Genomic DNA, 23,808 nt, shown 5'->3' on the forward strand with positions numbered 1-23,808 from the left:
GAAGTGAGGAGGAGAAGGTGGAAAGGGAGGCCACAGCAGGGGTGGAACTGAGATGGCAAAATACCTCTTCTCAGCACCTTGCTTCCCTCCAACAATTGAGAAGCTCTTAAATTCTGGTAAGGCCTTCAGGCCCAATTTCACGAGGGTTGTCAGGCTCAATGACATCTCTGAAAACTGGTGTGGATCCCCTGAGGCCAGTGGGGGTGGCTGGGAAGGCCTGGTGTCTGCAGGAAAGGGCCTCCTTGACCATGCCAAAGGGCTGAGGGACCGACCTGGCAGCCGGGGTTCGGGGCTTTTTTCCTGACCCAGCCCCTGTGTTCCCTACGGCACCCCAGGCAGAAGTTGCCAGTCCTGAGGGTTGCTCCTTGCCTGGCAGTGGGCACTGCCCACCCTCAGCTCCTGGCTGGCTGGAAGAGCCGGAGGGGTCTGTGGGCTGTGCAGCGTCGCTGTGCTGGGAGGTGCGACGTGGAGAAGCTGCACATATATCTGCATATACACACGTGTTGAAGCTCCTCTGTCCACTTCCATGACTAGAAGTAAAAGACTGGGGGAGATCCGCTACCGAAGGACAATTGTATGCAACTGCAGAAGAGTCAGTTGATAGGGTAGATTCTTAAACATAAAAGATACACCTGTTTTTATTGAGAGAGTCATTCCTTATGAGAGTTTTATTACCACAACATCCGCAGCATATCAAACTCTCTGATGAAATAGGCTTTGCCCCAAAGAAATGGCAAATTTCCTGCCACTCGTCGCTGCCTCAAGCAGACCAAAACGGTAGTACTTCTGCAAAACTGTTTACTTGAAAAGAGCAGTGGCAAAAGTAGAATGTGCTGACTGAGGTTGAATATACCCCATTCACTTCAGTCAAAGAGCACACGACAGAGAAATGACAGCAAATACAGCTCTTCTGAGCACCCTCAAAGCCACATGTAGTGGGTATCCATGGCAAGGTTTTGTTAGCAGGGGGCTGTAGGGGTGGCTTCTGTGAGAAGACTCCAGAAGCTGCCCCCCCTGCAGGCTGCGGCCTGTGGAGGACCCCCACTGGAGCAGATTCCGGGCCTGAGCTGCAGCCGGTGGAGAGGGGCCCACACAGGATCAGGGAGTCTGGGGGGAGGTGCTGCTTGTGGGGGACCCAGGTTGGAGCAGTGTCCTCCTGACGGATGGACCCCGTGGTACGGAGCCATATCTGGAGCAGTTCTTGAAGAGCTGCTACCTGTGGGAAGCCCACACAGGATCAGTTCGGGAAGGACTGCATCCTGTGGGACTGACCCCACATTGGAGCAGGGGAATAGAGTGACTGAGAAGGAGCGTCAGAGACAAAGTACTATAGAATGATCACAACCCCCATACCCCCGTTCCCCTGCACCGCTCGTGGGGAGGAGGTGGAAGAGGGTGGATGGGTGGAAGGCGTTTTTGTTTTCTTTCCTTTGTTTCTCACTTCTGTGGACTGTTAGTAACAGGCAATGAAACTTAATATCTCCCTACTCTGACTCTGTTTTGCCCATCACAATAATAGTTGCGCAACCTTCCCGTCCATATCTCAATCCTTGAGCCTTTTGCATCGTATTTTCCCTCCCTTTCCCTTTGAGGAGGCGGAGTGAGAGAGTGGAGCTTGGCTGCCCACCCAAGTAAAACCACCACACCACCCAAGAATGATACAAGGAAGCAGGCTACATATGTTCCCCACTCCTCTCCTCTGCCAAACCGTAACATCCTTTTAACAGGTAGCTTTGCCTCTGGGACATCTTATGTGAGACCGCTAAGTTCTGCGCTCTCTGATATATTCCTCCTTTTCTGAGCACATTTTTGCTGACGCGTCAATACACAGGGGACAAGGGGAAGCTGCTCCCTGCTGGGGACACACCAGGGCCTGCCCTGAGCCTTCTAGAGTCCCACGGAGCACAGCACCGTGCCCTCACTGGTGCCACAGTCCACTGCCAGGTTGGCCTTGAGGGTGGGTCACACCTGGAGACCTGCACCTGAAAGGCAAGGAGCCCTCTTTGGGGCAGCCTGAGGAGTCCTGCAGCCTCTGCTGGGCTCTAGAGAATGCAGCTGAAGAGTTCAAAATGCATCGGTCCTTGGATAGCTGTGTGCTAAGTGGCTTTAATGTTGCCGTCGGAGAGCATGACGTGTCTTTTCCTTGGTTTTCCAGAGCTCGCTAAGATTTGGGCCAGCGCATCCTACTACCTGAGTCAACAGCTGGCTCTCCACCAGGTGGGACTTGCCTCTTCTTCCCTCACACCCTGATGTTCCATGAAGCAATGAGAGCCCTTTGTCATCGAGTGCAGTTATTCTTCCCTCCTTTGGAAGCAGGACCAATGCCCCAGAAGGCCTCAGTAATGCACTGCTGGGCCACGGACTAGCTCCGCTGTCAATTCAGATGTACTGTGAGGTCCAGGCTCGGATTTCAGAAAAAGGGCTGGACTTTTCCTGGGGCTTCCTGAGTCCCCCATTGCCAGAGCTGATTACCGAACTGGGCCGGGGTACTACTTCAAGGGTAGTTCCAAGTGTGGGAAGCCCCCTTGTATCTTAGTGAGCCAATGGACGTGTGTCGGCTTTTCCTGCACTACCTGGCTCTTCCTTGGGGAAGGGGGGTGAGAGGGAAAAGTCCAGGCCCTCTACGTCTTCTCCCAGCTCTCCAAGGAACCCATCTTGCTCAGTTGCATCTCAGGTGTGGACAGGGCACAAAGCTCCCTCCCCGCTCTCTGGCAAGTCATCTCTTTGTCCCTGCAAAGCTTCTTCTGATCCACCCTCTTCTGTTTCAGGCTGTCCGCATTCCTGGTCTTGGAACATTCACAGTTGTCACAGAGCAAGTAGCCAGCCAGAAAAATGACATCGTGACTGTTGAGAGACCCATGTTTCATCTGGCTAAGGCTATTGTGCACAACCATGACCTCCGATACGACTACATAGACGTTCCAGGTAGGACGACTGAGGACTGAAAGAGGTGTTTGCCCTTGCAGCAGAATGCGAGAGCTGTGCTCTGCTGTCCACCGGTGACGCAGCCGAGGACCAAACTCCTGGCGCAGCCTGAGAAAAGCTCGTCAAAGCGAGCCTGGTGTGAAACGGACCCAGTCTCTCTAACTGCTTTAAATAATCACCAGATGACAGTGCAGCATAACAGCACACTCTGACCTGCTTCAACAAGAGGTTTTACTCCAGTTTTATTGGAAACGTGTCTTCTTGCCCCATGGTGTTTCAACTCTTGCTCCCACCTTCTGCTGTACTAGGCCTCGTACAGGCAAATGCCAGAGCTCTTCTTGGCTCTCAACACCTCTTTGCAAGCAGAAAAAGCAGGCACCAGGAGCTTGGGTCCGTGAATCGGAGCGTTCCTGTCTAATGATTAGGAGCACACTGTGCGTGGACATGACTGCCATGGCCTGGCACCATTCAGCTTGCCATGGGTCCTAGCACCTTTTTCCCCGCCTCATCCTGCAGTCAGGGATCTGCTTCCTGCCAGTTCTGACCTTTGATTTTAGCCAGCTTAGCAGCTCTCTAAGTGCACGTGCTCCTCGTCCCTTGTTTTCCAGGCCACCTGCATTTTGAGGAACTGCCGTATGCTCAGATCGCCTCAGAAAACAATGTCTCTGAGAGCTTAGTGCGGCTTTGCATAGAAAGGACCACGCGTCTCTTCTGTGTCTGCATAGAGGACAGGCAGAACGTTGCCTTCCTTTGGAGAGACGTTGGCATGCTGATCATCGAGGGCAAGGATGTTAAAATGAAATTCTATGAAGACTTTCTGAAAAAGCTGAATGGGACAACGAATGCTTTGCAAGCTCTTCTCAGGGTAGGATTTTCATTTTCCCAGCACTACCCATGGTTCTTCTGAAGTGCCTTCCAGGGACTGGGTGGCTGCTTTCTCCTGGCCTGTCGTGCTTCTTCAGCCAGTTGGGCTCCTCGTGGTCTGCAGGAAAGCAGACTCTGTAGAGCTCTTCCCTTGCAGGCAGGGGCCTGGCTCTGCAAGAGACCCCCCCGAGAGAGGCCTTGCTTTTTGGCAAAAGGCTAGCGTGCCAGTGGAGATCGCTGCTCAGCCCAGCGTTTGGGCAGGGAGCGGAGGTGCAGGCAGAGCAAGGCTTGCTGAGGCCGGAGCCCTTAGGCAGCTCTCGGTGGGGCTAAGCTGGACCAAGCAGCCAGCCCTTGTCAGTGTCCCCATCGCCTGTCACTTGTCTCTGTCTATTGCAGATGCCAGAGATGAACAACTCTGTCATCTCTCACCTCGACACCGCTGCTTCTCAGACCGCTTCTGAACGTGTCATTGTCTTTCCAATGTGAGTAAGCTTTTTCCTGCTGCTCTCAGCAGAGAAAGAGATCGGCTTCTCAGCTCATGCTTGCGGGGGAGGGCTGCCTTGCCGGGCCCTGTGGATTATGCTTGTGACGGTACTCTTCAGTGTTGGGAGGACTGCTTTGCAGGGAACTCCGTGGAGAAACGTGGGACAGCAGAAGTGCTTTAGACGACTGCGCTGCTATAGACATGGAGAGTTTTTTGGGCTCGTTCTCCATCAGCATGCTCCCGCCATTTCTTTTCTCCTGTGAGCGAGACTGCCTTCCGCTTGGGCCCACGGGCTAGAGGAGGAACAGTTCCATGTCCAAACCGGAGCTTGAGTCTGGTGGGGCTCCACATTGCTTTGTGAGCTATGAGTGAGAGGTAGCTATGCGTTGGATAGTACTATGAGTTAGAGAGGAATAAGTTTTTCCCCTGAAGCAGCAGGCAGGATTATTGCGAGGTCAGCCATGCTCACAGCAAGGACAGGAGAACATTGGCACAGTGCCCTGTCTGCAGCGTGGTGCTCTTCTTTCCAGGTACAAGCACGAGAGCATGCTTAAGAAGCCAACGGGGACAGTGAGTCTGAGAGGACAAGTGAAGCCCAGCAAAGATCAAAGGGCAGTGAGTCTGATCGGACAAGTGAAGCCCAGCAAAGAACAAGGCTGGACAAAAGGAGGAGAGAGCGTCAAGAAAGGTAAGGAACCCATGGGTCACTTGTAGGGGCATGTAGGTTTCCTTCCTCCTTGTCTGGAGGGGATTAGGGCCGAGGTTACCACAGAGTGCCTGGAGGAGCCTGAGACACCTCCTGTGACTCTATCCCCATGGTGGGAAAGCTCGAGCAAGCCATTGTGGAACAAGATTGTGCGACAGCCCTGCACCACAAACGTCCACTGCGAGTGCTGAAGGACACCTTTCCTGTGGCCTCCACTCCCCAGCCTGTGCTGCAAACCCTGGAAAGCTCTGACCCTGCTTCCTTCCATGCTCTCAGATGCCTCACAAACAATGCCTCTGTTGTGAGCGTGCCTCTGTAGCAAATGTGTGTGCGTGGGACCGATCAACAGATGCAAGAGCCGTCTCCTCTTGTGCGAAGCGATTCCCCACCCCAGAATGACTCTTTGAGGGCATGGGCATCTCCCAGGGAGTCCCCCATTTCAGCACACGGGGGAGATAAGGGCGTCAAAACGGTATTGCCCAGGAAACAACGGTGCACTATAGCCAGGAAGAAAGAGATGGAGAGTGTCAGAAAAGGCCTACGAGGTCCCAGGAAACATGGCTCCAAAGGGACAAAAATGACCCCTGCCAATGGTGTTGCCACAGGCTTGAGCTGATCTGCACGCCATTCTTGCTGGAACTGGGACAGAATTGGCGCACGATTACCACAACAGCAGAGATGCTTTACTCAAGTTGTCTCCTTTCTTCTTTCCAGAGGATCTTCCCAAGAAGCGCCTCCTTCATCGAGCAACACTTGCTCCAGAGAGGTTACCCGCCCTGACTGTAAAGCCGGAGAGCAGTCAGAAAGCTGAGCAGACAGAGCGTCGTGCCAGGTGGGACTCCTGGAGAGACAAATGTGGCTGCTGCCCTGCTCTTGTCTCTGTAGGAGTGCAGTTTCTCCTGGACGCAGAAGCTGTACGAACTCAAAGTGCAGCTATCCCATCTCCCACTACCTTGCGATTTCTTGCTGCATGGCAAGCATCTTGCAGCATCACTTCTTAGCTGGGTAACTAATGGCAACGGCTCCTTGCAGGACTGGGAGGTCTTTCTTGCTTTCCCTCAGACTGCAATGAGCACAGTGTCTCGAGTCTGAAGAGACTTCCCCAGGAGCGATGGTGGAGGAGTGCAGGTGTTCTCCTAGCATCTTTTGGACACTATCGAGTGTTGGTCCGGGCTGGGCTCAACCACCCGGGCTGTTTCCAGCTCTCGGAGAGACGTGACAGAGAGCAGATCAAGCATTCAGGGGCTCTGCAGCCTTTTGCAGCGGAAGCAGATGCACCACTTGGAAGCGGATGATGCGAAACCAGCTCCTCCCACACTCTGGTCACCTTGCCCCATTGTGTCTTTGCAGGAAGCTTCCGGCCATCCAGAGGAGTTCTGTGAAGGAAAAGGAAGAGGAAGAGAAAGTAATTCCTCAGGTGACTCCCAGGATGGTAGACTTTATTGCCAAAGCTATTGAGCAGAGGAAAGAGGTACGTGGCATGGACTGCTGCAGAGAGTGCGTCTTACTGAACTGTAGAATAGCGTCACTCGATGGACACCGGTTCACAGAACATTCTTGACTTGTGCCTTCATGTGACCACTGAGTTGTTTCTTTGGGTGCTTCACTGAAGAGAAGCCCTTTGCTGTGTCATTTGAGAAGATGCTTTTCATCCCCATTAGCTTCCTGAAACACACCCAAGAGCTTACCCGGGGATGCTTCTGATGGCAACGTCACTGCATGGCTTGCCTGGGTGGGATAGGCAGCTGTCAGGTTGCTTCTAGCCCCGTGGTCGCTTAGCTTGCCCAGACATTCCAGAAGGGCTCTTCAGGCGACTCTTCGGTTGAGCCTGCAGGAGCATGGGAGCAACCCTGAGCTGACAGACGGGCAGAAGACTGAGTGAGGGTGGAAGGGAGTGCAGGAAGGGGGGAGACACCCCAGCCCTCCCCGCACAGCGTTACTAACTGTCTGTGGTTGCGTTTTGGTCACCCTCCAGAATAAGTGCTTGAAGATTAAGGAGACGCTTCCAAAACACATTCAGAATTTCTTGGCTGAGGAGGAAAATAAGAACAAAGAGCTGCAGGAGGAGAAAAAGAAACAACCCAAGCAGCGAAGCGCAGCACTAACCAAAGCAAAAGTCAAGAGAGAAGTGGAGATGCCAACAACCGAGGTACTTTGAATTTGTGCACTAAAGGAGCACTTTCCCACCGGGGATCTGAGGCTGCAAGGTGCTTCTAGCACCCAAGCCGTAGTAGCACTATTGCTGCAGCACTGCAGGGTGGGTTGCTGCTGCCTTTGCTGAGCAAGAGAGACCAAGAGGGAGTTTTAGCAAAACGCCGGTAGTGCTGGGACATGACCCTGGGAGCGCACCGATGGCCTTGTGCTGGTTGTTTTCCCAGTCCCCCTGGGGTCCCTGCCAGAAGTGGTCTGGAGGTTGTCTGGGAGGGTGGGAGGGGGCTGCATGCTGGGAAGCATCAGCCCAGCGCTGCGGGGCTGTTGTAATGAGAGTAATTCCTTTGCAGGAATCCTGTCCCTCTGAGGAGAGAAGTCCCGAGAGAACTCCCAGCTCTCTGTCTGAGAGCGACTCGGGGCAGTCCAGCCCTGACCTCATGGAGAGGATGATGGGGGAGTGGGACGAGGACGGAGAAGAGCCACCCAGAACTCAGCAGGACAGCCCTGTGCCCCCTAAGCGGTAAGCGTGCAGCAGCTGCAGCCAAGGCCTGGGGTAGTGGAGTGGTGCCGAGGCACCTGTGGGTCGAGGAAGCCAGCCCCTGAGCCAAGGGGTCGCTTACAGAGCCCTGGGAAGCCGAAGGCCAGGGGTCTGAGCTGGCTTAGAGCCCAATGCCAGGGGCCTCTCCGCAGCCCAGAGCAGCCCACGCTTGAAACTCCTCCTGCATCGAAGGGGCTGTGGGGCCGAATGGGGCCTTGCGGGGAAAGGGTGGCTGGTTGAGGGAAGAGACAGGAGTGTTGCGGCTGAACAGTGAGAGAGACTTTGTCCTTACTGCTGCAGGAGTCTTTCTCCACGGACACATGGGACCCTAAGGGAGGTGGTGACATGCATCGTGGAGCAGGTGGCCCGTAAACAAAGGGGAGAGAGAGATGCGGAGAGGGATCTGCAGGAGCAGCTCAAGTGGTAAATTTCCCCGGACGCGGGCAGTATTTCCTCCCTTGCAGTGCCCTTCCTTCCACTCCCCCAGCCCTGCTGGAAAGAGGGGTTTTTCCTGGCACTGGCCTTCTGCAGCCCCAGCAGGCGGCCTGCTCGGGAGCCCCGTCTGGGAGCGCTCTCCAAGTGCTCACACCGCCTCGTCCCGCTGTGTGCTTGCAGTGAGCTGGCAGTGCTGCGGTGGAGTCGGTCGGCGAAAGAGGAACAGAGCTACCACCAGCTTTGGCAAGTGGGTCACCAGCCTGCACCCCCTGCTGGGCCAAGGCAGAGAGAGTCAAGACGGGTAAGTGCCCTGGGCTCCTGTCCACAAAACAGTATTCAGGAATGGGATTGGACACAGGGGTGGGACTGCATCACAGGGACCGTGGGCCTGCTGTCTCCAGCCAGCGTCAGATCCCCTCATTTCTGTCCTGAACAGTCTTGCAGTGTTGCTCTGCATGTCTCTGCGTATGCAGAACTACAGAGGTTTGTGTTGATCTCCGCAGGTGCGAAGAGTAGTGCCAATGCCTGTCAGCAAGGGACCGGAGAGGCCGTCCGGCACACAGAAGGGTCCAGATGGAGACATCCAGCAAGGGCCCTCCCTGCAGCACGAATGGGACCAGGGTTGCCCATCCAGGCTATTAACGCCAACACCTCCTTCCATTCAATAAAGCCCTGTCTCCAAAGTTCTCTGGGTCTTTCCTTGGTGGCCGTCCATTCTGCACTTTGCAGCGGATGAGCTTTCATGGAGCAGGGAAAGGCCAGCACGGGAGGGAGGGCTTGACTGTCAGTCCGGCTCCCAGGGCAGCTCTCTCCCAAGGCCAAAGCTGTACCTGCTCGCCTGCAGCTCTGCTGCTGGTAGCAAGCACACTTCTTGCTGCTGGCGTGTCCTCGGCTGCATGACCTGCTTTGGCTGCACATCCCTGATTAGGAAGGGACTGTGCAGGGAAAAGGAAGAGGAAGGGAAAGGGGAAGGGAAATGGGAATGGGAGCGGGAAGGGGAAGGGAAACAGGAACAGGAAGAGGAAGGGGAACAGGAATGGGAATGGGAACGGGAACGGGAACGGGAATGGGGAGAGAAATGGGAAGGGGAACAGGAAGGGGAAGGGAAATGGGAAGGGGAAGGGGAACAAGAAGGGGAAGGGAAATTGGAAGGGAAAGGGGAAGGAAAAGAGGAAGGGGAAGGGGAAGGAAAAGGGGAAGGGGAAGGGGAACGGGAAGGGGAACGGGAATGGGAAGGGAAAGCAGAATGGGAACAGGAAAGGGAAGGGAAATGGGAAGAGGAGGAGGAAGAGGAAGCGTAAAGGGAAGGGGAAGGGGAAGAGGGAGAGGGAGAGGGAGACGGAGAGGGAGAGGGAGAGGGAGAGGGAGAGGGAGGGGAAGGGGAAGGGGAAGGGGAAGGGGAAGGGGAAGGGGAAGGGGAAGGGGAAGGGGAAGGGGAAGGGGAAGGGGAAGGGGAAGGGGAAGGGGAAGGGGAAGGGGAAGGGGAAGGGGAGGAGGAAGAGGAAGAGGAGGAGGAGGAGGAGGAGGAGGAGGAGGAGGAGGAGGAAGGGGAAGGGGAAGAGGAAGAGGAAGAGGAAGAGGAAGAGGAAGAGGAAGAGGAAGAGGAAGAGGAAGAGGAAGAGGAAGAGGAAGAGGAAGAGGAAGAGGAAGAGGAAGAGGAAGAGGAAGAGGAAGAGGAAGAGGAAGAGGAAGAGGAAGAGGAGCGGGCTTTTGCCTGGGGCAGTTCCTGGCATCAGTCCCCTTGGAGGTCAAAATTGTCCAGAGGCTTGCAAAGCAGAGGCTCTCCAGTGTGCCCAGGCCAGCACTGCCAGGGATACCCAGAGCTGTGCAGGCATCGTGATGGGCTGTGGGGACAGTGACATCCAAGGCAGGAACTATGGCTGCGGAAACAGGGAGGAAAGCTTATGGTGAGGACGTTTTTTCAGTCAGGAAGTTAAGATTAATTGAAACCTTAAAAGTTGAGGACTGGGAGAGTGGATGGGCACTTACAACTTTGGTGAGGAAGCGGAAGAGGAAGGGGAAGAGGAAGGGGAAGAGGAAGAGGAGGAAAAGACATTGCTGTTGTTTAAATTATTGAGGAAATTAATTGTTTTTTGCTTAATGGAGAAAGGAGAGATGAAATCCCCATTGATAAACCTGGGAAAACTATAAAGCTCTTCGTTGCCTGACAAAGGTGTCCTTGACCCAGGTTAGCAAAGCAAATCTAAGAGATGGATGTCAGCTGACTGAGCAAAAAAATCCGTCTCCTTTAGAACTAACTCTGAGCAGTCTAGAATCAAAAGTACATAAAGAAGAGAAAGGATTCTAGGCAAGCTGTCTTCTTTCTCCCAGCTGCTGCGGAACCAAGGCATTCTACTGGCCTGGAATGATCAGGAGGAGAAGTATCAATCAACTTGGAGATCATGTCTTTAAGAGTCTTGTCAGGCAATTGGATATTAGCCTGTCTTCACGATCTTCTGGAATACTTCTTGAAAATGATTGCTAGATATTTAGTTACCAGATTGCTTCCAGTAATGCTGATATTTAAATGAAACTGAAGAAAGAGGTAACCTATGTAATCTGTGTGAACTGCTTGAGAGAGTCCAGCACAGAGCCACAAGGATGATTAAGGGAGCGGAGCGTCTTCCTTACGACGAAAGGCTGAGGGAGATGGGTCTCTTTAGCTTGGAGAAGAGGAGACTGAGGGGTGACCGTATTAATGTTTATAAATATGTAAAGGGCGAATGCCAGGAGGACGGAGCCAGGCTCTTCTCGGTGACATCCAATGACAGGACAAGGGGCAATGGGTGCAAGCTGGAGTGTAGGAGGTTCTGCTTAAATATGAGACAAAACGTTTTTACGGTGAGGGTGACAGAACACTTGAACAGGCTGCCCGGGGCGTTGTGGAGTCTCCTTCTCTGGAGACTTTCTAAACCCACCTGGACGTGTTCCTGTGTGACATGATTTAGGTGTTCCTGCTCCGGCAGGGGGACTGGACTAGATGATCTTTCAAGGTACCTTCCAATCCCTAATATTCTGTGATTCTGTGATTCTGTGTGAATAAGTGCACTACAGCAGCTGAGTAAGATACAACATTAGCAATGTTGCTTTTGCACAGCAGTACCAAAAACTCTAGCAGCAGTGCAGAAAGCTCAGCAGCAACTCCAAGTTAGTGACCAATGAAATACTGATTTTAGGTCACACGTGTAGGGAAAGTGCGGAAAGCTTTAGGCAAAGCCAAACTGCAGGAAGATGTGAAAAATCACGTCTTGCATTTCCCATTGCTTCTTGAAATCTGCTAGGCTGAGTGATTGAGTTTAGGGCAGTGACATACTTGAGTCCCGTGACCTGGAAGATGGAAAGACCAGTTTGACTGATACGGAGGACTGGGATGCCATACGTTTCCTTTCCTTTGAGGGAATCTTTTGTGAGCGAATGTCCCAGATGTCACTGCCACTCAAGAGAACTTTTCCTTGGGAAAAAGACAAGGAATATTCAGCAAGGTGTCCTGGTTGCAGTTAGGACAGAGTTAATTTTTCCTCAAAGTAGCTGGTAGGGTGCTATGTTTTGGATTAGGATGAGAAGAGCGCTGATAACATGCTGATGTTTTAATTGTTGCAGAGCAGTGTTTACACCAGGCCAAGGACTTTTCGGCTTCTCGCTCTGTCCTGTCAGCGAGCAGGCTGGGGGTGCAGCAGGAGCTGGGAGGGGACAGACCCAGGACAGCTGACCCAAACTGGCCAAAGGGGTATTCCATACCATCTGGCGTCATGCTAAACAATATATAGGGGTGGCTGGCCGGGGTGGGGGGCTGGCTGCTCGGGGGATAGGCTGGGCATCGGTCAGCGGGTGGTGAGCAATTGCATTGTGCATCACTTGTTTCGTACACATTATTAGTAGTAGTACTATTATCATTATCACTATTATTATTATTATTGTTATTATTATATTCCTGTCTTAATAAACTGTCTCTATCTCAACTCACCGGCTTCACTTTCCCGTTTCTCTCCCCCATCCCAGAGAGGGAGGGGGGAGGGTGAGCGAACGGCTGTGTGGTATTTAGCTGCCAGCCGGGTTAAACCACAACACAAGGTCAATGAACAATCTGGCTTCTGTCAAGCTCTCCAGGATTATCCAGGGCAGTGCATGTGTCCTTCCAATGTGCCATTCCTGACTGTAAGTGAAGCTCACTGTAACTGTTCTCTATTTTAAAATGTAATTGGAAGAGCATGAAGCTTACTTCATGACAACCGTTATGAGACATCACAGCACCATGAAAAACCTAAAGCACTAAGTTGTAAGGTAGAGAAAATAGACTGCTCCTTGGATATATTCCCATGTTAAAGCTCTTGACCACTGACCACAAGACTGTGATTTCCAGTTGCTGCTTCCATTGGCACAGCTGGCCGAGGACCCTGTGTGGCACCAGGAGCTTGGGTCTGTGGTTGGGTGCTTTCTTTTCATGATTAGGAGCACACTGTGTGTGGACATGGCTGCCATAGACTAGCACCTTTTTCCATGCCTCATCCTGCAGTTATGGATCTTCTTCCTGCCAATTCTGATCTCTGATTTCAGCCAGCGTAGCAGCTCTCTAAGGGCACGAGTTCCTCTTCCCTTGTTTTCCAGGCCACCGCCATTTGGAGCAACTGCCGGATGCTCAGATTGCCTCGGGAATCCGTGTCTCTGAGAGCGCAGTGCGGCTTTGCATGGAAAGGACCACGCGTCTCTTCCGTGCCTGCACAGAGGACATGCAGAACGTTGCCTTCCTTTGGAGGGACATTGCCATGCTGATCATCCAGGGAAAAAATGTCAAAATGCGATTCTCTGCAGTCCATGGCAACATTTTTAGCATCACAGCCCCATGAAAATGCTAACCCACTGAGTTGTAAATTAGATTAAAAAGACCACTTCTTGGATATAATCCCATAGTAAAGCTCTTTTATTTCCGTGACTACAAACCACAGACCACGAGGCCATCCAGGCTGCTAATGGCGGCACTTCATTCTGTTCAATAAAGCTTTGTTTCCAAAACACACCGGGTCTTTCCTTGGTGGCTGTCCACCCTGCACTTTGCAGCGGATGAACTTTGGTGGAGCAGGGAAAGGCCAGCATGGGAGGGAGAGCTTGACTGTCAGTCCGGCTCCCAGGGCAGCTCTCTCCCGAGGCCAAAGCTGTACCTGCTCGCCTGCAGCTCTGCTCTTGGTGGCCAGCACACTTCCCGCTGCTGGCTGGTCCCCGCCGCATGCCCTGCTGCAGCTGCAAATCCCTGCTTGGAAGGGACTCTGCAGGGAACAGGAGGAAGAGGAAGAGAAGCAGGCTTTTGCCTGGGGCAGCTCTGGGCACCAGTCCCCTCACCGGTCAAAACTGTCCGGAGGCTTGCAAAGCCAGGGTGCTCCGGGGTGCCCAGGCCAGCACTGCCAGGGGTACCCAGAGCTGTGCAGGCACCATGCTGTGCCGCGGGAGCAGCTTTTTCAGTCAGGTAGATAGTTTCACTCCCACTTGTCCCTGAGGGGCCTTTTGTTCCACACCTCCTTGTCAGAAAGGCTGGGAGGAGCGCAGGGGAGATGAGCAGACCTCCAAAAGCTCCTCTCCAGACACCTGGGTCAGGACAATGCTCTCAGCAGCAGGCTTGAGAGCGGGCTGTGCAACAGGAGGGAAGGCACCCCAAGGCTGCTGGGCACCCACACCCTGCCTGGGCTCTGCGGGTGCTCCAGGCCAGCAGTGGCAGTGGCTGCAGCTGCAGCGGGACCCAGACCCCTGCAGGCAGCAGCAAGGCACTTCCCCGATGGTCCGGAGGGGCTCTGGCTGCAGAGGGGCTGCCGCGGTGCTGGTAGTGGCACTGCTCATCCTGCACGTCCCATCTGAGGGGCTCCTTGGGCTCCCTGGCACTGTCACAGTGAGCAGCTGAAAAGACAGGTGGCCCCTTCCACAAAACATCCCCCTTAACGTTGCTCGAAAGGTGAGATGTTCATCTGGTGGGGCTTCCTTGGCCCAGGCAGCCCTAATGGCTGTAGGACAGAAAGCAGAGCCCCACCTGTGGTGCCTGTAGTTTCTCCATAGGCTGTCAATTAGTGTGCCTGGGAGGCTTCTTTCTTCTCATTGTCTCCATGTCTCTTTTGTCAGGTCTGTGTGTTGGTCTAGTTTGCTTTCTGGTTTTTGGTTTTGGGGAAAGAAACCCACCAGCCGTTACAGCCCATGAGCACTTCTGGCCTGGGGAAAGCCCTCATGGTCAGGAGACAGTGAGGTGGGGGCAGCTCCCCCAAATGCCCTCTGCAGCCCCTACCTGCTACAGGGTCCCCCCTGGGCAGCGCCTGGGCAGGGGCGCTGCAGCCCCTCTGTGACACGGTCTGAGGTCACAGTGCGACAGTCCCACCTCACAATGGTGACTGCCACCTTTTAACCTGGGGCCGCCACACGTCCTCCCACTTGTCCCTGAGAGGCCGAGGGGACTCCAGGCACTCTCCAGGGAGTTGCTCTTGCCACTGCTCTGCTTTGGAGGAGCTGCTCTGAAGTGAGGAGGAGAAGGTGGAAAGGGAGGCCACAGCAGGGGTGGAACTGAGATGGCAAAATACCTCTTCTCAGCACCTTGCTTCCCTCCAACAATTGAGAAGCTCTTAAATTCTGGTAAGGCCTTCAGGCCCAATTTCACGAGGGTTGTCAGGCTCAATGACATCTCTGAAAACTGGTGTGGATCCCCTGAGGCCAGTGGGGGTGGCTGGGAAGGCCTGGTGTCTGCAGGAAAGGGCCTCCTTGACCATGCCAAAGGGCTGAGGGACCGACCTGGCAGCCGGGGTTCGGGGCTTTTTTCCTGACCCAGCCCCTGTGTTCCCTACGGCACCCCAGGCAGAAGTTGCCAGTCCTGAGGGTTGCTCCTTGCCTGGCAGTGGGCACTGCCCACCCTCAGCTCCTGGCTGGCTGGAAGAGCCGGAGGGGTCTGTGGGCTGTGCAGCGTCGCTGTGCTGGGAGGTGCGACGTGGAGAAGCTGCACATATATCTGCATATACACACGTGTTGAAGCTCCTCTGTCCACTTCCATGACTAGAAGTAAAAGACTGGGGGAGATCCGCTACCGAAGGACAATTGTATGCAACTGCAGAAGAGTCAGTTGATAGGGTAGATTCTTAAACATAAAAGATACACCTGTTTTTATTGAGAGAGTCATTCCTTATGAGAGTTTTATTACCACAACATCCGCAGCATATCAAACTCTCTGATGAAATAGGCTTTGCCCCAAAGAAATGGCAAATTTCCTGCCACTCGTCGCTGCCTCAAGCAGACCAAAACGGTAGTACTTCTGCAAAACTGTTTACTTGAAAAGAGCAGTGGCAAAAGTAGAATGTGCTGACTGAGGTTGAATATACCCCATTCACTTCAGTCAAAGAGCACACGACAGAGAAATGACAGCAAATACAGCTCTTCTGAGCACCCTCAAAGCCACATGTAGTGGGTATCCATGGCAAGGTTTTGTTAGCAGGGGGCTGTAGGGGTGGCTTCTGTGAGAAGACTCCAGAAGCTGCCCCCCCTGCAGGCTGCGGCCTGTGGAGGACCCCCACTGGAGCAGATTCCGGGCCTGAGCTGCAGCCGGTGGAGAGGGGCCCACACAGGATCAGGGAGTCTGGGGGGAGGTGCTGCTTGTGGGGGACCCAGGTTGGAGCAGTGTCCTCCTGACGGATGGACCCCGTGGTACGGAGCCATATCTGGAGCAGTTCTTGAAGAGCTGCTACCTGTGGGAAGCCCACACAGGATCAGTTCGGGAAGGACTGCATCCTGTGGGACTGACCCCACATTGGAGCAGGGGAATAGAGTGACTGAGAAGGAGCGTCAGAGACAAAGTACTATAGAATGATCACAACCCCCATACCCCCGTTCCCCTGCACCGCTCGTGGGGAGGAGGTGGAAGAGGGTGGATGGGTGGAAGGCGTTTTTGTTTTCTTTCCTTTGTTTCTCACTTCTGTGGACTGTTAGTAACAGGCAATGAAACTTAATATCTCCCTACTCTGACTCTGTTTTGCCCATCACAATAATAGTTGCGCAACCTTCCCGTCCATATCTCAATCCTTGAGCCTTTTGCATTGTATTTTCCCTCCCTTTCCCTTTGAGGAGGCGGAGTGAGAGAGTGGAGCTTGGCTGCCCACCCAAGTAAAACCACCACACCACCCAAGAATGATACAAGGAAGCAGGCTACATATGTTCCCCACTCCTCTCCTCTGCCAAACCGTAACATCCTTTTAACAGGTAGCTTTGCCTCTGGGACATCTTATGTGAGACCGCTAAGTTCTGCGCTCTCTGATATATTCCTCCTTTTCTGAGCACATTTTTGCTGACACGCGTCAATACACAGGGGACAAGGGGAAGCTGCTCCCTGCTGGGGACACACCAGGGCCTGCCCTGAGCCTTCTAGAGTCCCACGGAGCACAGCACCGTGCCCTCACTGGTGCCACAGTCCACTGCCAGGTTGGCCTTGAGGGTGGGTCACACCTGGAGACCTGCACCTGAAAGGCAAGGAGCCCTCTTTGGGGCAGCCTGAGGAGTCCTGCAGCCTCTGCTGGGCTCTAGAGAATGCAGCTGAAGAGTTCAAAATGCATCGGTCCTTGGATAGCTGTGTGCTAAGTGGCTTTAATGTTGCCGTCGGAGAGCATGACGTGTCTTTTCCTTGGTTTTCCAGAGCTCGCTAAGATTTGGGCCAGCGCATCCTACTACCTGAGTCAACAGCTGGCTCTCCACCAGGTGGGACTTGCCTCTTCTTCCCTCACACCCTGATGTTCCATGAAGCAATGAGAGCCCTTTGTCATCGAGTGCAGTTATTCTTCCCTCCTTTGGAAGCAGGACCAATGCCCCAGAAGGCCTCAGTAATGCACTGCTGGGCCACGGACTAGCTCCGCTGTCAATTCAGATGTACTGTGAGGTCCAGGCTCGGATTTCAGAAAAAGGGCTGGACTTTTCCTGGGGCTTCCTGAGTCCCCCATTGCCAGAGCTGATTACCGAACTGGGCCGGGGTACTACTTCAAGGGTCGTTCCAAGTGTGGGAAGCCCCCTTGTATCTTAGTGAGCCAATGGACGTGTGTCGGCTTTTCCTGCACTACCTGGCTCTTCCTTGGGGAAGGGGGGTGAGAGGGAAAAGTCCAGGCCCTCTACATCTTCTCCCAGCTCTCCAAGGAACCCATCTTGCTCAGTTGCATCTCAGGTGTGGACAGGGCACAAAGCTCCCTCCCCACTCTCTGGCAAGTCATCTCTTTGTCCCTGCAAAGCTTCTTCTGATCCACCCTCTTCTGTTTCAGGCTGTCCGCATTCCTGGTCTTGGAACATTCACAGTTGTCACAGAGCAAGTAGCCAGCCAGAAAAATGACATCGTGACTGTTGAGAGACCCATGTTTCATCTGGCTAAGGCTATTGTGCACAACCATGACCTCCGATACGACTACATAGACATTCCAGGTAGGACGACTGAGGACTGAAAGAGGTGTTTGCCCTTGCAGCAGAATGCGAGAGCTGTGCTCTGCTGTCCACCGGTGACGCAGCCGAGGACCAAACTCCTGGCGCAGCCTGAGAAAAGCTCGTCAAAGCGAGCCTGGTGTGAAACGGACCCAGTCGCTCTAACTGCTTTAAATAATCACCAGATGACAGTGCAGCATAACAGCACACTCTCTTTGACCTGCTTCAACAAGAGGTTTTACTCCAGTTTTATTGGAAACGTGTCTTCTTGCCCCATGGTGTTTCAACTCTTGCTCCCACCTTCTGCTGTACTAGGCCTCGTACAGGCAAATGCCAGAGCTCTTCTTGGCTCTCAACACCTCTTTGCAAGCAGAAAAAGCAGGCACCAGGAACTTGGGTCCGTGAATCGGAGCGTTCCTGTCTAATGATTAGGAGCACACTGTGCGTGGACATGACTGCCATGGCCTGGCACCATTCAGCTTGCCATGGGTCCTAGCACCTTTTTCCCCGCCTCATCCTGCAGTCAGGGATCTGCTTCCTGCCAGTTCTGACCTTTGATTTTAGCCAGCTTAGCAGCTCTCTAAGTGCACGTGCTCCTCGTCCCTTGTTTTCCAGGCCACCTGCATTTTGAGGAACTGCCGTATGCTCAGATCGCCTCAGAAAACAATGTCTCTGAGAGCTTAGTGCGGCTTTGCATAGAAAGGACCACGCGTCTCTTCTGTGTCTGCATAGAGGACAGGCAGAACGTTGCCTTCCTTTGGAGAGACGTTGGCATGCTGATCATCGAGGGCAAGGATGTTAAAATGAAATTCTATGAAGACTTTCTGAAAAAGCTGAATGGGACAACGAATGCTTTGCAAGCTCTTCTCAGGGTAGGATTTTCATTTTCCCAGCACTACCCATGGTTCTTCTGAAGTGCCTTCCAGGGACTGGGTGGCTGCTTTCTCCTGGCCTGTCGTGCTTCTTCAGCCAGTTGGGCTCCTCGTGGTCTGCAGGAAAGCAGACTCTGTAGAGCTCTTCCCTTGCAGGCAGGGGCCTGGCTCTGCAAGAGACCCCCCCGAGAGAGGCCTTGCTTTTTGGCAAAAGGCTAGCGTGCCAGTGGAGATCGCTGCTCAGCCCAGCGTTTGGGCAGGGAGCGGAGGTGCAGGCAGAGCAAGGCTTGCTGAGGCCGGAGCCCTTAGGCAGCTCTCGGTGGGGCTAAGCTGGACCAAGCAGCCAGCCCTTGTCAGTGTCCCCATCGCCTGTCACTTGTCTCTGTCTATTGCAGATGCCAGAGATGAACAACTCTGTCATCTCTCACCTCGACACCGCTGCTTCTCAGACCGCTTCTGAACGTGTCATTGTCTTTCCAATGTGAGTAAGCTTTCCAATGTGAGAGGTAGCTATGTGCTGGATGGTACTATGAGTTAGAGAGGAATAAGTTTTTCCCCTGAAGCAGCAGGCAGGATTATTGCGAGGTCAGCCATGCTCACAGCAAGGACAGGAGAACATTGGCACAGTGCCCTGTCTTCAGCGTGGTGCTCTTCTTTCCAGGTACAAGCACGAGAGCATGCTTAAGAAGCCAACGGGGACAGTGAGTCTGAGAGGACAAGTGAAGCCCAGCAAAGATCAAAGGGCAGTGAGTCTGATCGGACAAGTGAAGCCCAGCAAAGAACAAGGCTGGACAAAAGGAGGAGAGAGCGTCAAGAAAGGTAAGGAACCCATGGGTCACTTGTAGGGGCATGTAGGTTTCCTTCCTCCTTGTCTGGAGGGGATTAGGGCCGAGGTTACCACAGAGTGCCTGGAGGAGCCTGAGACACCTCCTGTGACTCTATCCCCATGGTGGGAAAGCTCGAGCAAGCCATTGTGGAACAAGATTGTGCGACAGCCCTGCACCACAAACGTCCACTGCGAGTGCTGAAGGACACCTTTCCTGTGGCCTCCACTCCCCAGCCTGTGCTGCAAACCCTGGAAAGCTCTGACCCTGCTTCCTTCCATGCTCTCAGATGCCTCACAAACAATGCCTCTGTTGTGAGCGTACCTCTGTAGCAAATGTGTGTGCGTGGGACCGATCAACAGATGCAAGAGCCGTCTCCTCTTGTGCGAAGCGATTCCCCACCCCAGAATGACTCTTTGAGGGCATGGGCATCTCCCAGGGAGTCCCCCATTTCAGCACACGGGGGAGATAAGGGCATCAAAACGGTATTGCCCAGGAAACAACGGTGCACTATAGCCAGGAAGAAAGAGATGGAGAGTGTCAGAAAAGGCCTACGAGGTCCCAGGAAACATGGCTCCAAAGGGACAAAAATGACCCCTGCCAATGGTGTTGCCACAGGCTTGAGCTGATCTGCACGCCATTCTTGCTGGAACTGGGACAGAATTGGCGCACGATTACCACAACAGCAGAGATGCTTTACTCAAGTTGTCTCCTTTCTTCTTTCCAGAGGATCTTCCCAAGAAGCGCCTCCTTCATCGAGCAACACTTGCTCCAGAGAGGTTACCCGCCCTGACTGTAAAGCCGGAGAGCAGTCAGAAAGCTGAGCAGACAGAGCGTCGTGCCAGGTGGGACTCCTGGAGAGACAAATGTGGCTGCTGCCCTGCTCTTGTCTCTGTAGGAGTGCAGTTTCTCCTGGACGCAGAAGCTGTACGAACTCAAAGTGCAGCTATCCCATCTCCCACTACCTTGCGATTTCTTGCTGCATGGCAAGCATCTTGCAGCATCACTTCTTAGCTGGGTAACTAATGGCAACGGCTCCTTGCAGGACTGGGAGGTCTTTCTTGCTTTCCCTCAGACTGCAATGAGCACAGTGTCTCGAGTCTGAAGAGACTTCCCCAGGAGCGATGGTGGAGGAGTGCAGGTGTTCTCCTAGCATCTTTTGGACACTATCGAGTGTTGGTCCGGGCTGGGCTCAACCACCCGGGCTGTTTCCAGCTCTCGGAGAGACGTGACAGAGAGCAGATCAAGCATTCAGGGGCTCTGCAGCCTTTTGCAGCGGAAGCAGATGCACCACTTGGAAGCGGATGATGCGAAACCAGCTCCTCCCACACTCTGGTCACCTTGCCCCATTGTGTCTTTGCAGGAAGCTTCCGGCCATCCAGAGGAGTTCTGTGAAGGAAAAGGAAGAGGAAGAGAAAGTAATTCCTCAGGTGACTCCCAGGATGGTAGACTTTATTGCCAAAGCTATTGAGCAGAGGAAAGAGGTACGTGGCATGGACTGCTGCAGAGAGTGCGTCTTACTGAACTGTAGAATAGCGTCACTCGATGGACACCGGTTCACAGAACATTCTTGACTTGTGCCTTCATGTGACCACTGAGTTGTTTCTTTGGGTGCTTCACTGAAGAGAAGCCCTTTGCTGTGTCATTTGAGAAGATGCTTTTCATCCCCATTAGCTTCCTGAAACACACCCAAGAGCTTACCCGGGGATGCTTCTGATGGCAACGTCACTGCATGGCTTGCCTGGGTGGGATAGGCAGCTGTCAGGTTGCTTCTAGCCCCGTGGTCGCTTAGCTTGCCCAGACATTCCAGAAGGGCTCTTCAGGCGACTCTTCGGTTGAGCCTGCAGGAGCATGGGAGCAACCCTGAGCTGACAGACGGGCAGAAGACTGAGTGAGGGTGGAAGGGAGTGCAGGAAGGGGGGAGACACCCCAGCCCTCCCCGCACAGCGTTACTAACTGTCTGTGGTTGCGTTTTGGTCACCCTCCAGAATAAGTGCTTGAAGATTAAGGAGACGCTTCCAAAACACATTCAGAATTTCTTGGCTGAGGAGGAAAATAAGAACAAAGAGCTGCAGGAGGAGAAAAAGAAACAACCCAAGCAGCGAAGCGCAGCACTAACCAAAGCAAAAGTCAAGAGAGAAGTGGAGATGCCAACAACCGAGGTACTTTGAATTTGTGCACTAAAGGAGCACTTTCCCACCGGGGATCTGAGGCTGCAAGGTGCTTCTAGCACCCAAGCCGTAGTAGCACTATTGCTGCAGCACTGCAGGGTGGGTTGCTGCTGCCTTTGCTGAGCAAGAGAGACCAAGAGGGAGTTTTAGCAAAACGCCGGTAGTGCTGGGACATGACCCTGGGAGCGCACCGATGGCCTTGTGCTGGTTGTTTTCCCAGTCCCCCTGGGGTCCCTGCCAGAAGTGGTCTGGAGGTTGTCTGGGAGGGTGGGAGGGGGCTGCATGCTGGGAAGCATCAGCCCAGCGCTGCGGGGCTGTTGTAATGAGAGTAATTCCTTTGCAGGAATCCTGTCCCTCTGAGGAGAGAAGTCCCGAGAGAACTCCCAGCTCTCTGTCTGAGAGCGACTCGGGGCAGTCCAGCCCTGACCTCATGGAGAGGATGATGGGGGAGTGGGACGAGGACGGAGAAGAGCCACCCAGAACTCAGCAGGACAGCCCTGTGCCCCCTAAGCGGTAAGCGTGCAGCAGCTGCAGCCAAGGCCTGGGGTAGTGGAGTGGTGCCGAGGCACCTGTGGGTCGAGGAAGCCAGCCCCTGAGCCAAGGGGTCGCTTACAGAGCCCTGGGAAGCCGAAGGCCAGGGGTCTGAGCTGGCTTAGAGCCCAATGCCAGGGGCCTCTCCGCAGCCCAGAGCAGCCCACGCTTGAAACTCCTCCTGCATCGAAGGGGCTGTGGGGCCGAATGGGGCCTTGCGGGGAAAGGGTGGCTGGTTGAGGGAAGAGACAGGAGTGTTGCGGCTGAACAGTGAGAGAGACTTTGTCCTTACTGCTGCAGGAGTCTTTCTCCACGGACACATGGGACCCTAAGGGAGGTGGTGACATGCATCGTGGAGCAGGTGGCCCGTAAACAAAGGGGAGAGAGAGATGCGGAGAGGGATCTGCAGGAGCAGCTCAAGTGGTAAATTTCCCCGGACGCGGGCAGTATTTCCTCCCTTGCAGTGCCCTTCCTTCCACTCCCCCAGCCCTGCTGGAAAGAGGGGTTTTTCCTGGCACTGGCCTTCTGCAGCCCCAGCAGGCGGCCTGCTCGGGAGCCCCGTCTGGGAGCGCTCTCCAAGTGCTCACACCGCCTCGTCCCGCTGTGTGCTTGCAGTGAGCTGGCAGTGCTGCGGTGGAGTCGGTCGGCGAAAGAGGAACAGAGCTACCACCAGCTTTGGCAAGTGGGTCACCAGCCTGCACCCCCTGCTGGGCCAAGGCAGAGAGAGTCAAGACGGGTAAGTGCCCTGGGCTCCTGTCCACAAAACAGTATTCAGGAATGGGATTGGACACAGGGGTGGGACTGCATCACAGGGACCGTGGGCCTGCTGTCTCCAGCCAGCGTCAGATCCCCTCATTTCTGTCCTGAACAGTCTTGCAGTGTTGCTCTGCATGTCTCTGCGTATGCAGAACTACAGAGGTTTGTGTTGATCTCCGCAGGTGCGAAGAGTAGTGCCAATGCCTGTCAGCAAGGGACCGGAGAGGCCGTCCGGCACACAGAAGGGTCCAGATGGAGACATCCAGCAAGGGCCCTCCCTGCAGCACGAATGGGACCAGGGTTGCCCATCCAGGCTATTAACGCCAACACCTCCTTCCATTCAATAAAGCCCTGTCTCCAAAGTTCTCTGGGTCTTTCCTTGGTGGCCGTCCATTCTGCACTTTGCAGCGGATGAGCTTTCATGGAGCAGGGAAAGGCCAGCACGGGAGGGAGGGCTTGACTGTCAGTCCGGCTCCCAGGGCAGCTCTCTCCCAAGGCCAAAGCTGTACCTGCTCGCCTGCAGCTCTGCTGCTGGTAGCAAGCACACTTCTTGCTGCTGGCGTGTCCTCGGCTGCATGACCTGCTTTGGCTGCACATCCCTGATTAGGAAGGGACTGTGCAGGGAAAAGGAAGAGGAAGGGAAAGGGGAAGGGAAATGGGAATGGGAGCGGGAAGGGGAAGGGAAACAGGAACAGGAAGAGGAAGGGGAACAGGAATGGGAATGGGAACGGGAACGGGAACGGGAATGGGGAGAGAAATGGGAAGGGGAACAGGAAGGGGAAGGGAAATGGGAAGGGGAAGGGGAACAAGAAGGGGAAGGGAAATTGGAAGGGAAAGGGGAAGGAAAAGGGGAAGGGGAAGGGGAAGGAAAAGGGGAAGGGGAAGGGGAACGGGAAGGGGAAGGGGAACGGGAATGGGAAGGGGAAGCAGAATGGGAACAGGAAAGGGAAGGGAAATGGGAAGAGGAGGAGGAAGAGGAAGCGTAAAGGGAAGGGGAAGGGGAAGAGGGAGAGGGAGACGGAGAGGGAGAGGGAGAGGGAGAGGGAGAGGGAGAGAGAGAGGGAGAGGGAGGGGAAGGGGAAGGGGAAGGGGAAGGGGAAGGGGAAGGGGAAGGGGAAGGGGAAGGGGAAGGGGAAGGGG

At 54.2% G+C, this 23,808-nt stretch overlaps 1 protein-coding gene across 2 annotated transcripts; it reads left to right on the top strand.

The window, feature by feature from the left end:
• The first annotated feature begins 14,522 nt into the window (after positions 1 to 14,522).
• On the top strand, positions 14,523 to 23,509 carry LOC136790073 (coiled-coil domain-containing protein 81-like). Of its 2 annotated transcripts, none has more exons than XM_066992145.1 (13): positions 14,523 to 14,706; positions 16,748 to 16,809; positions 17,361 to 17,517; positions 18,130 to 18,386; positions 18,782 to 18,867; positions 19,048 to 19,205; positions 19,938 to 20,055; positions 20,574 to 20,640; positions 21,199 to 21,372; positions 21,725 to 21,894; positions 22,213 to 22,335; positions 22,528 to 22,648; positions 22,851 to 23,509. In XM_066992145.1, the coding sequence occupies exons 1-13, from the start codon at positions 14,643 to 14,645 to the stop codon at positions 23,013 to 23,015; spliced, it is 1,722 nt and encodes a 573-aa protein (XP_066848246.1). In that variant the 5' UTR covers positions 14,523 to 14,642; the 3' UTR covers positions 23,016 to 23,509. The 2 variants fall into 2 exon arrangements, with proteins under 2 accessions (XP_066848246.1, XP_066848245.1); XM_066992144.1 differs by having other exon boundaries at positions 20,574 to 20,694; positions 22,851 to 23,506.
• The last annotated feature ends 299 nt before the right edge of the window (positions 23,510 to 23,808 follow it).

The sequence above is a fragment of the Anser cygnoides genome, chromosome 2, assembly GCF_040182565.1.
Source record: "Anser cygnoides isolate HZ-2024a breed goose chromosome 2, Taihu_goose_T2T_genome, whole genome shotgun sequence".
NCBI lineage: Eukaryota > Metazoa > Chordata > Aves > Anseriformes > Anatidae > Anser > Anser cygnoides.

What these genes read in the sequence shown, in the direction of transcription:
- LOC136790073 (XM_066992144.1), top strand. Translation starts at nt 14,643, where the DNA reads ATGGCAAAATACCTCTTCTCAGCACCTTGCTTCCCTCCAACAATTGAG. An exon ending in CGTGTCATTGTCTTTCCAAT is followed by an intron (nt 18,868 to 19,047) that starts GTGAGTAAGCTT and finishes TCTTCTTTCCAG; the next exon opens with GTACAAGCACGAGAGCATGC. An exon ending in AGCCCTGTGCCCCCTAAGCG is followed by an intron (nt 21,895 to 22,212) that starts GTAAGCGTGCAG and finishes TTACTGCTGCAG; the next exon opens with GAGTCTTTCTCCACGGACAC.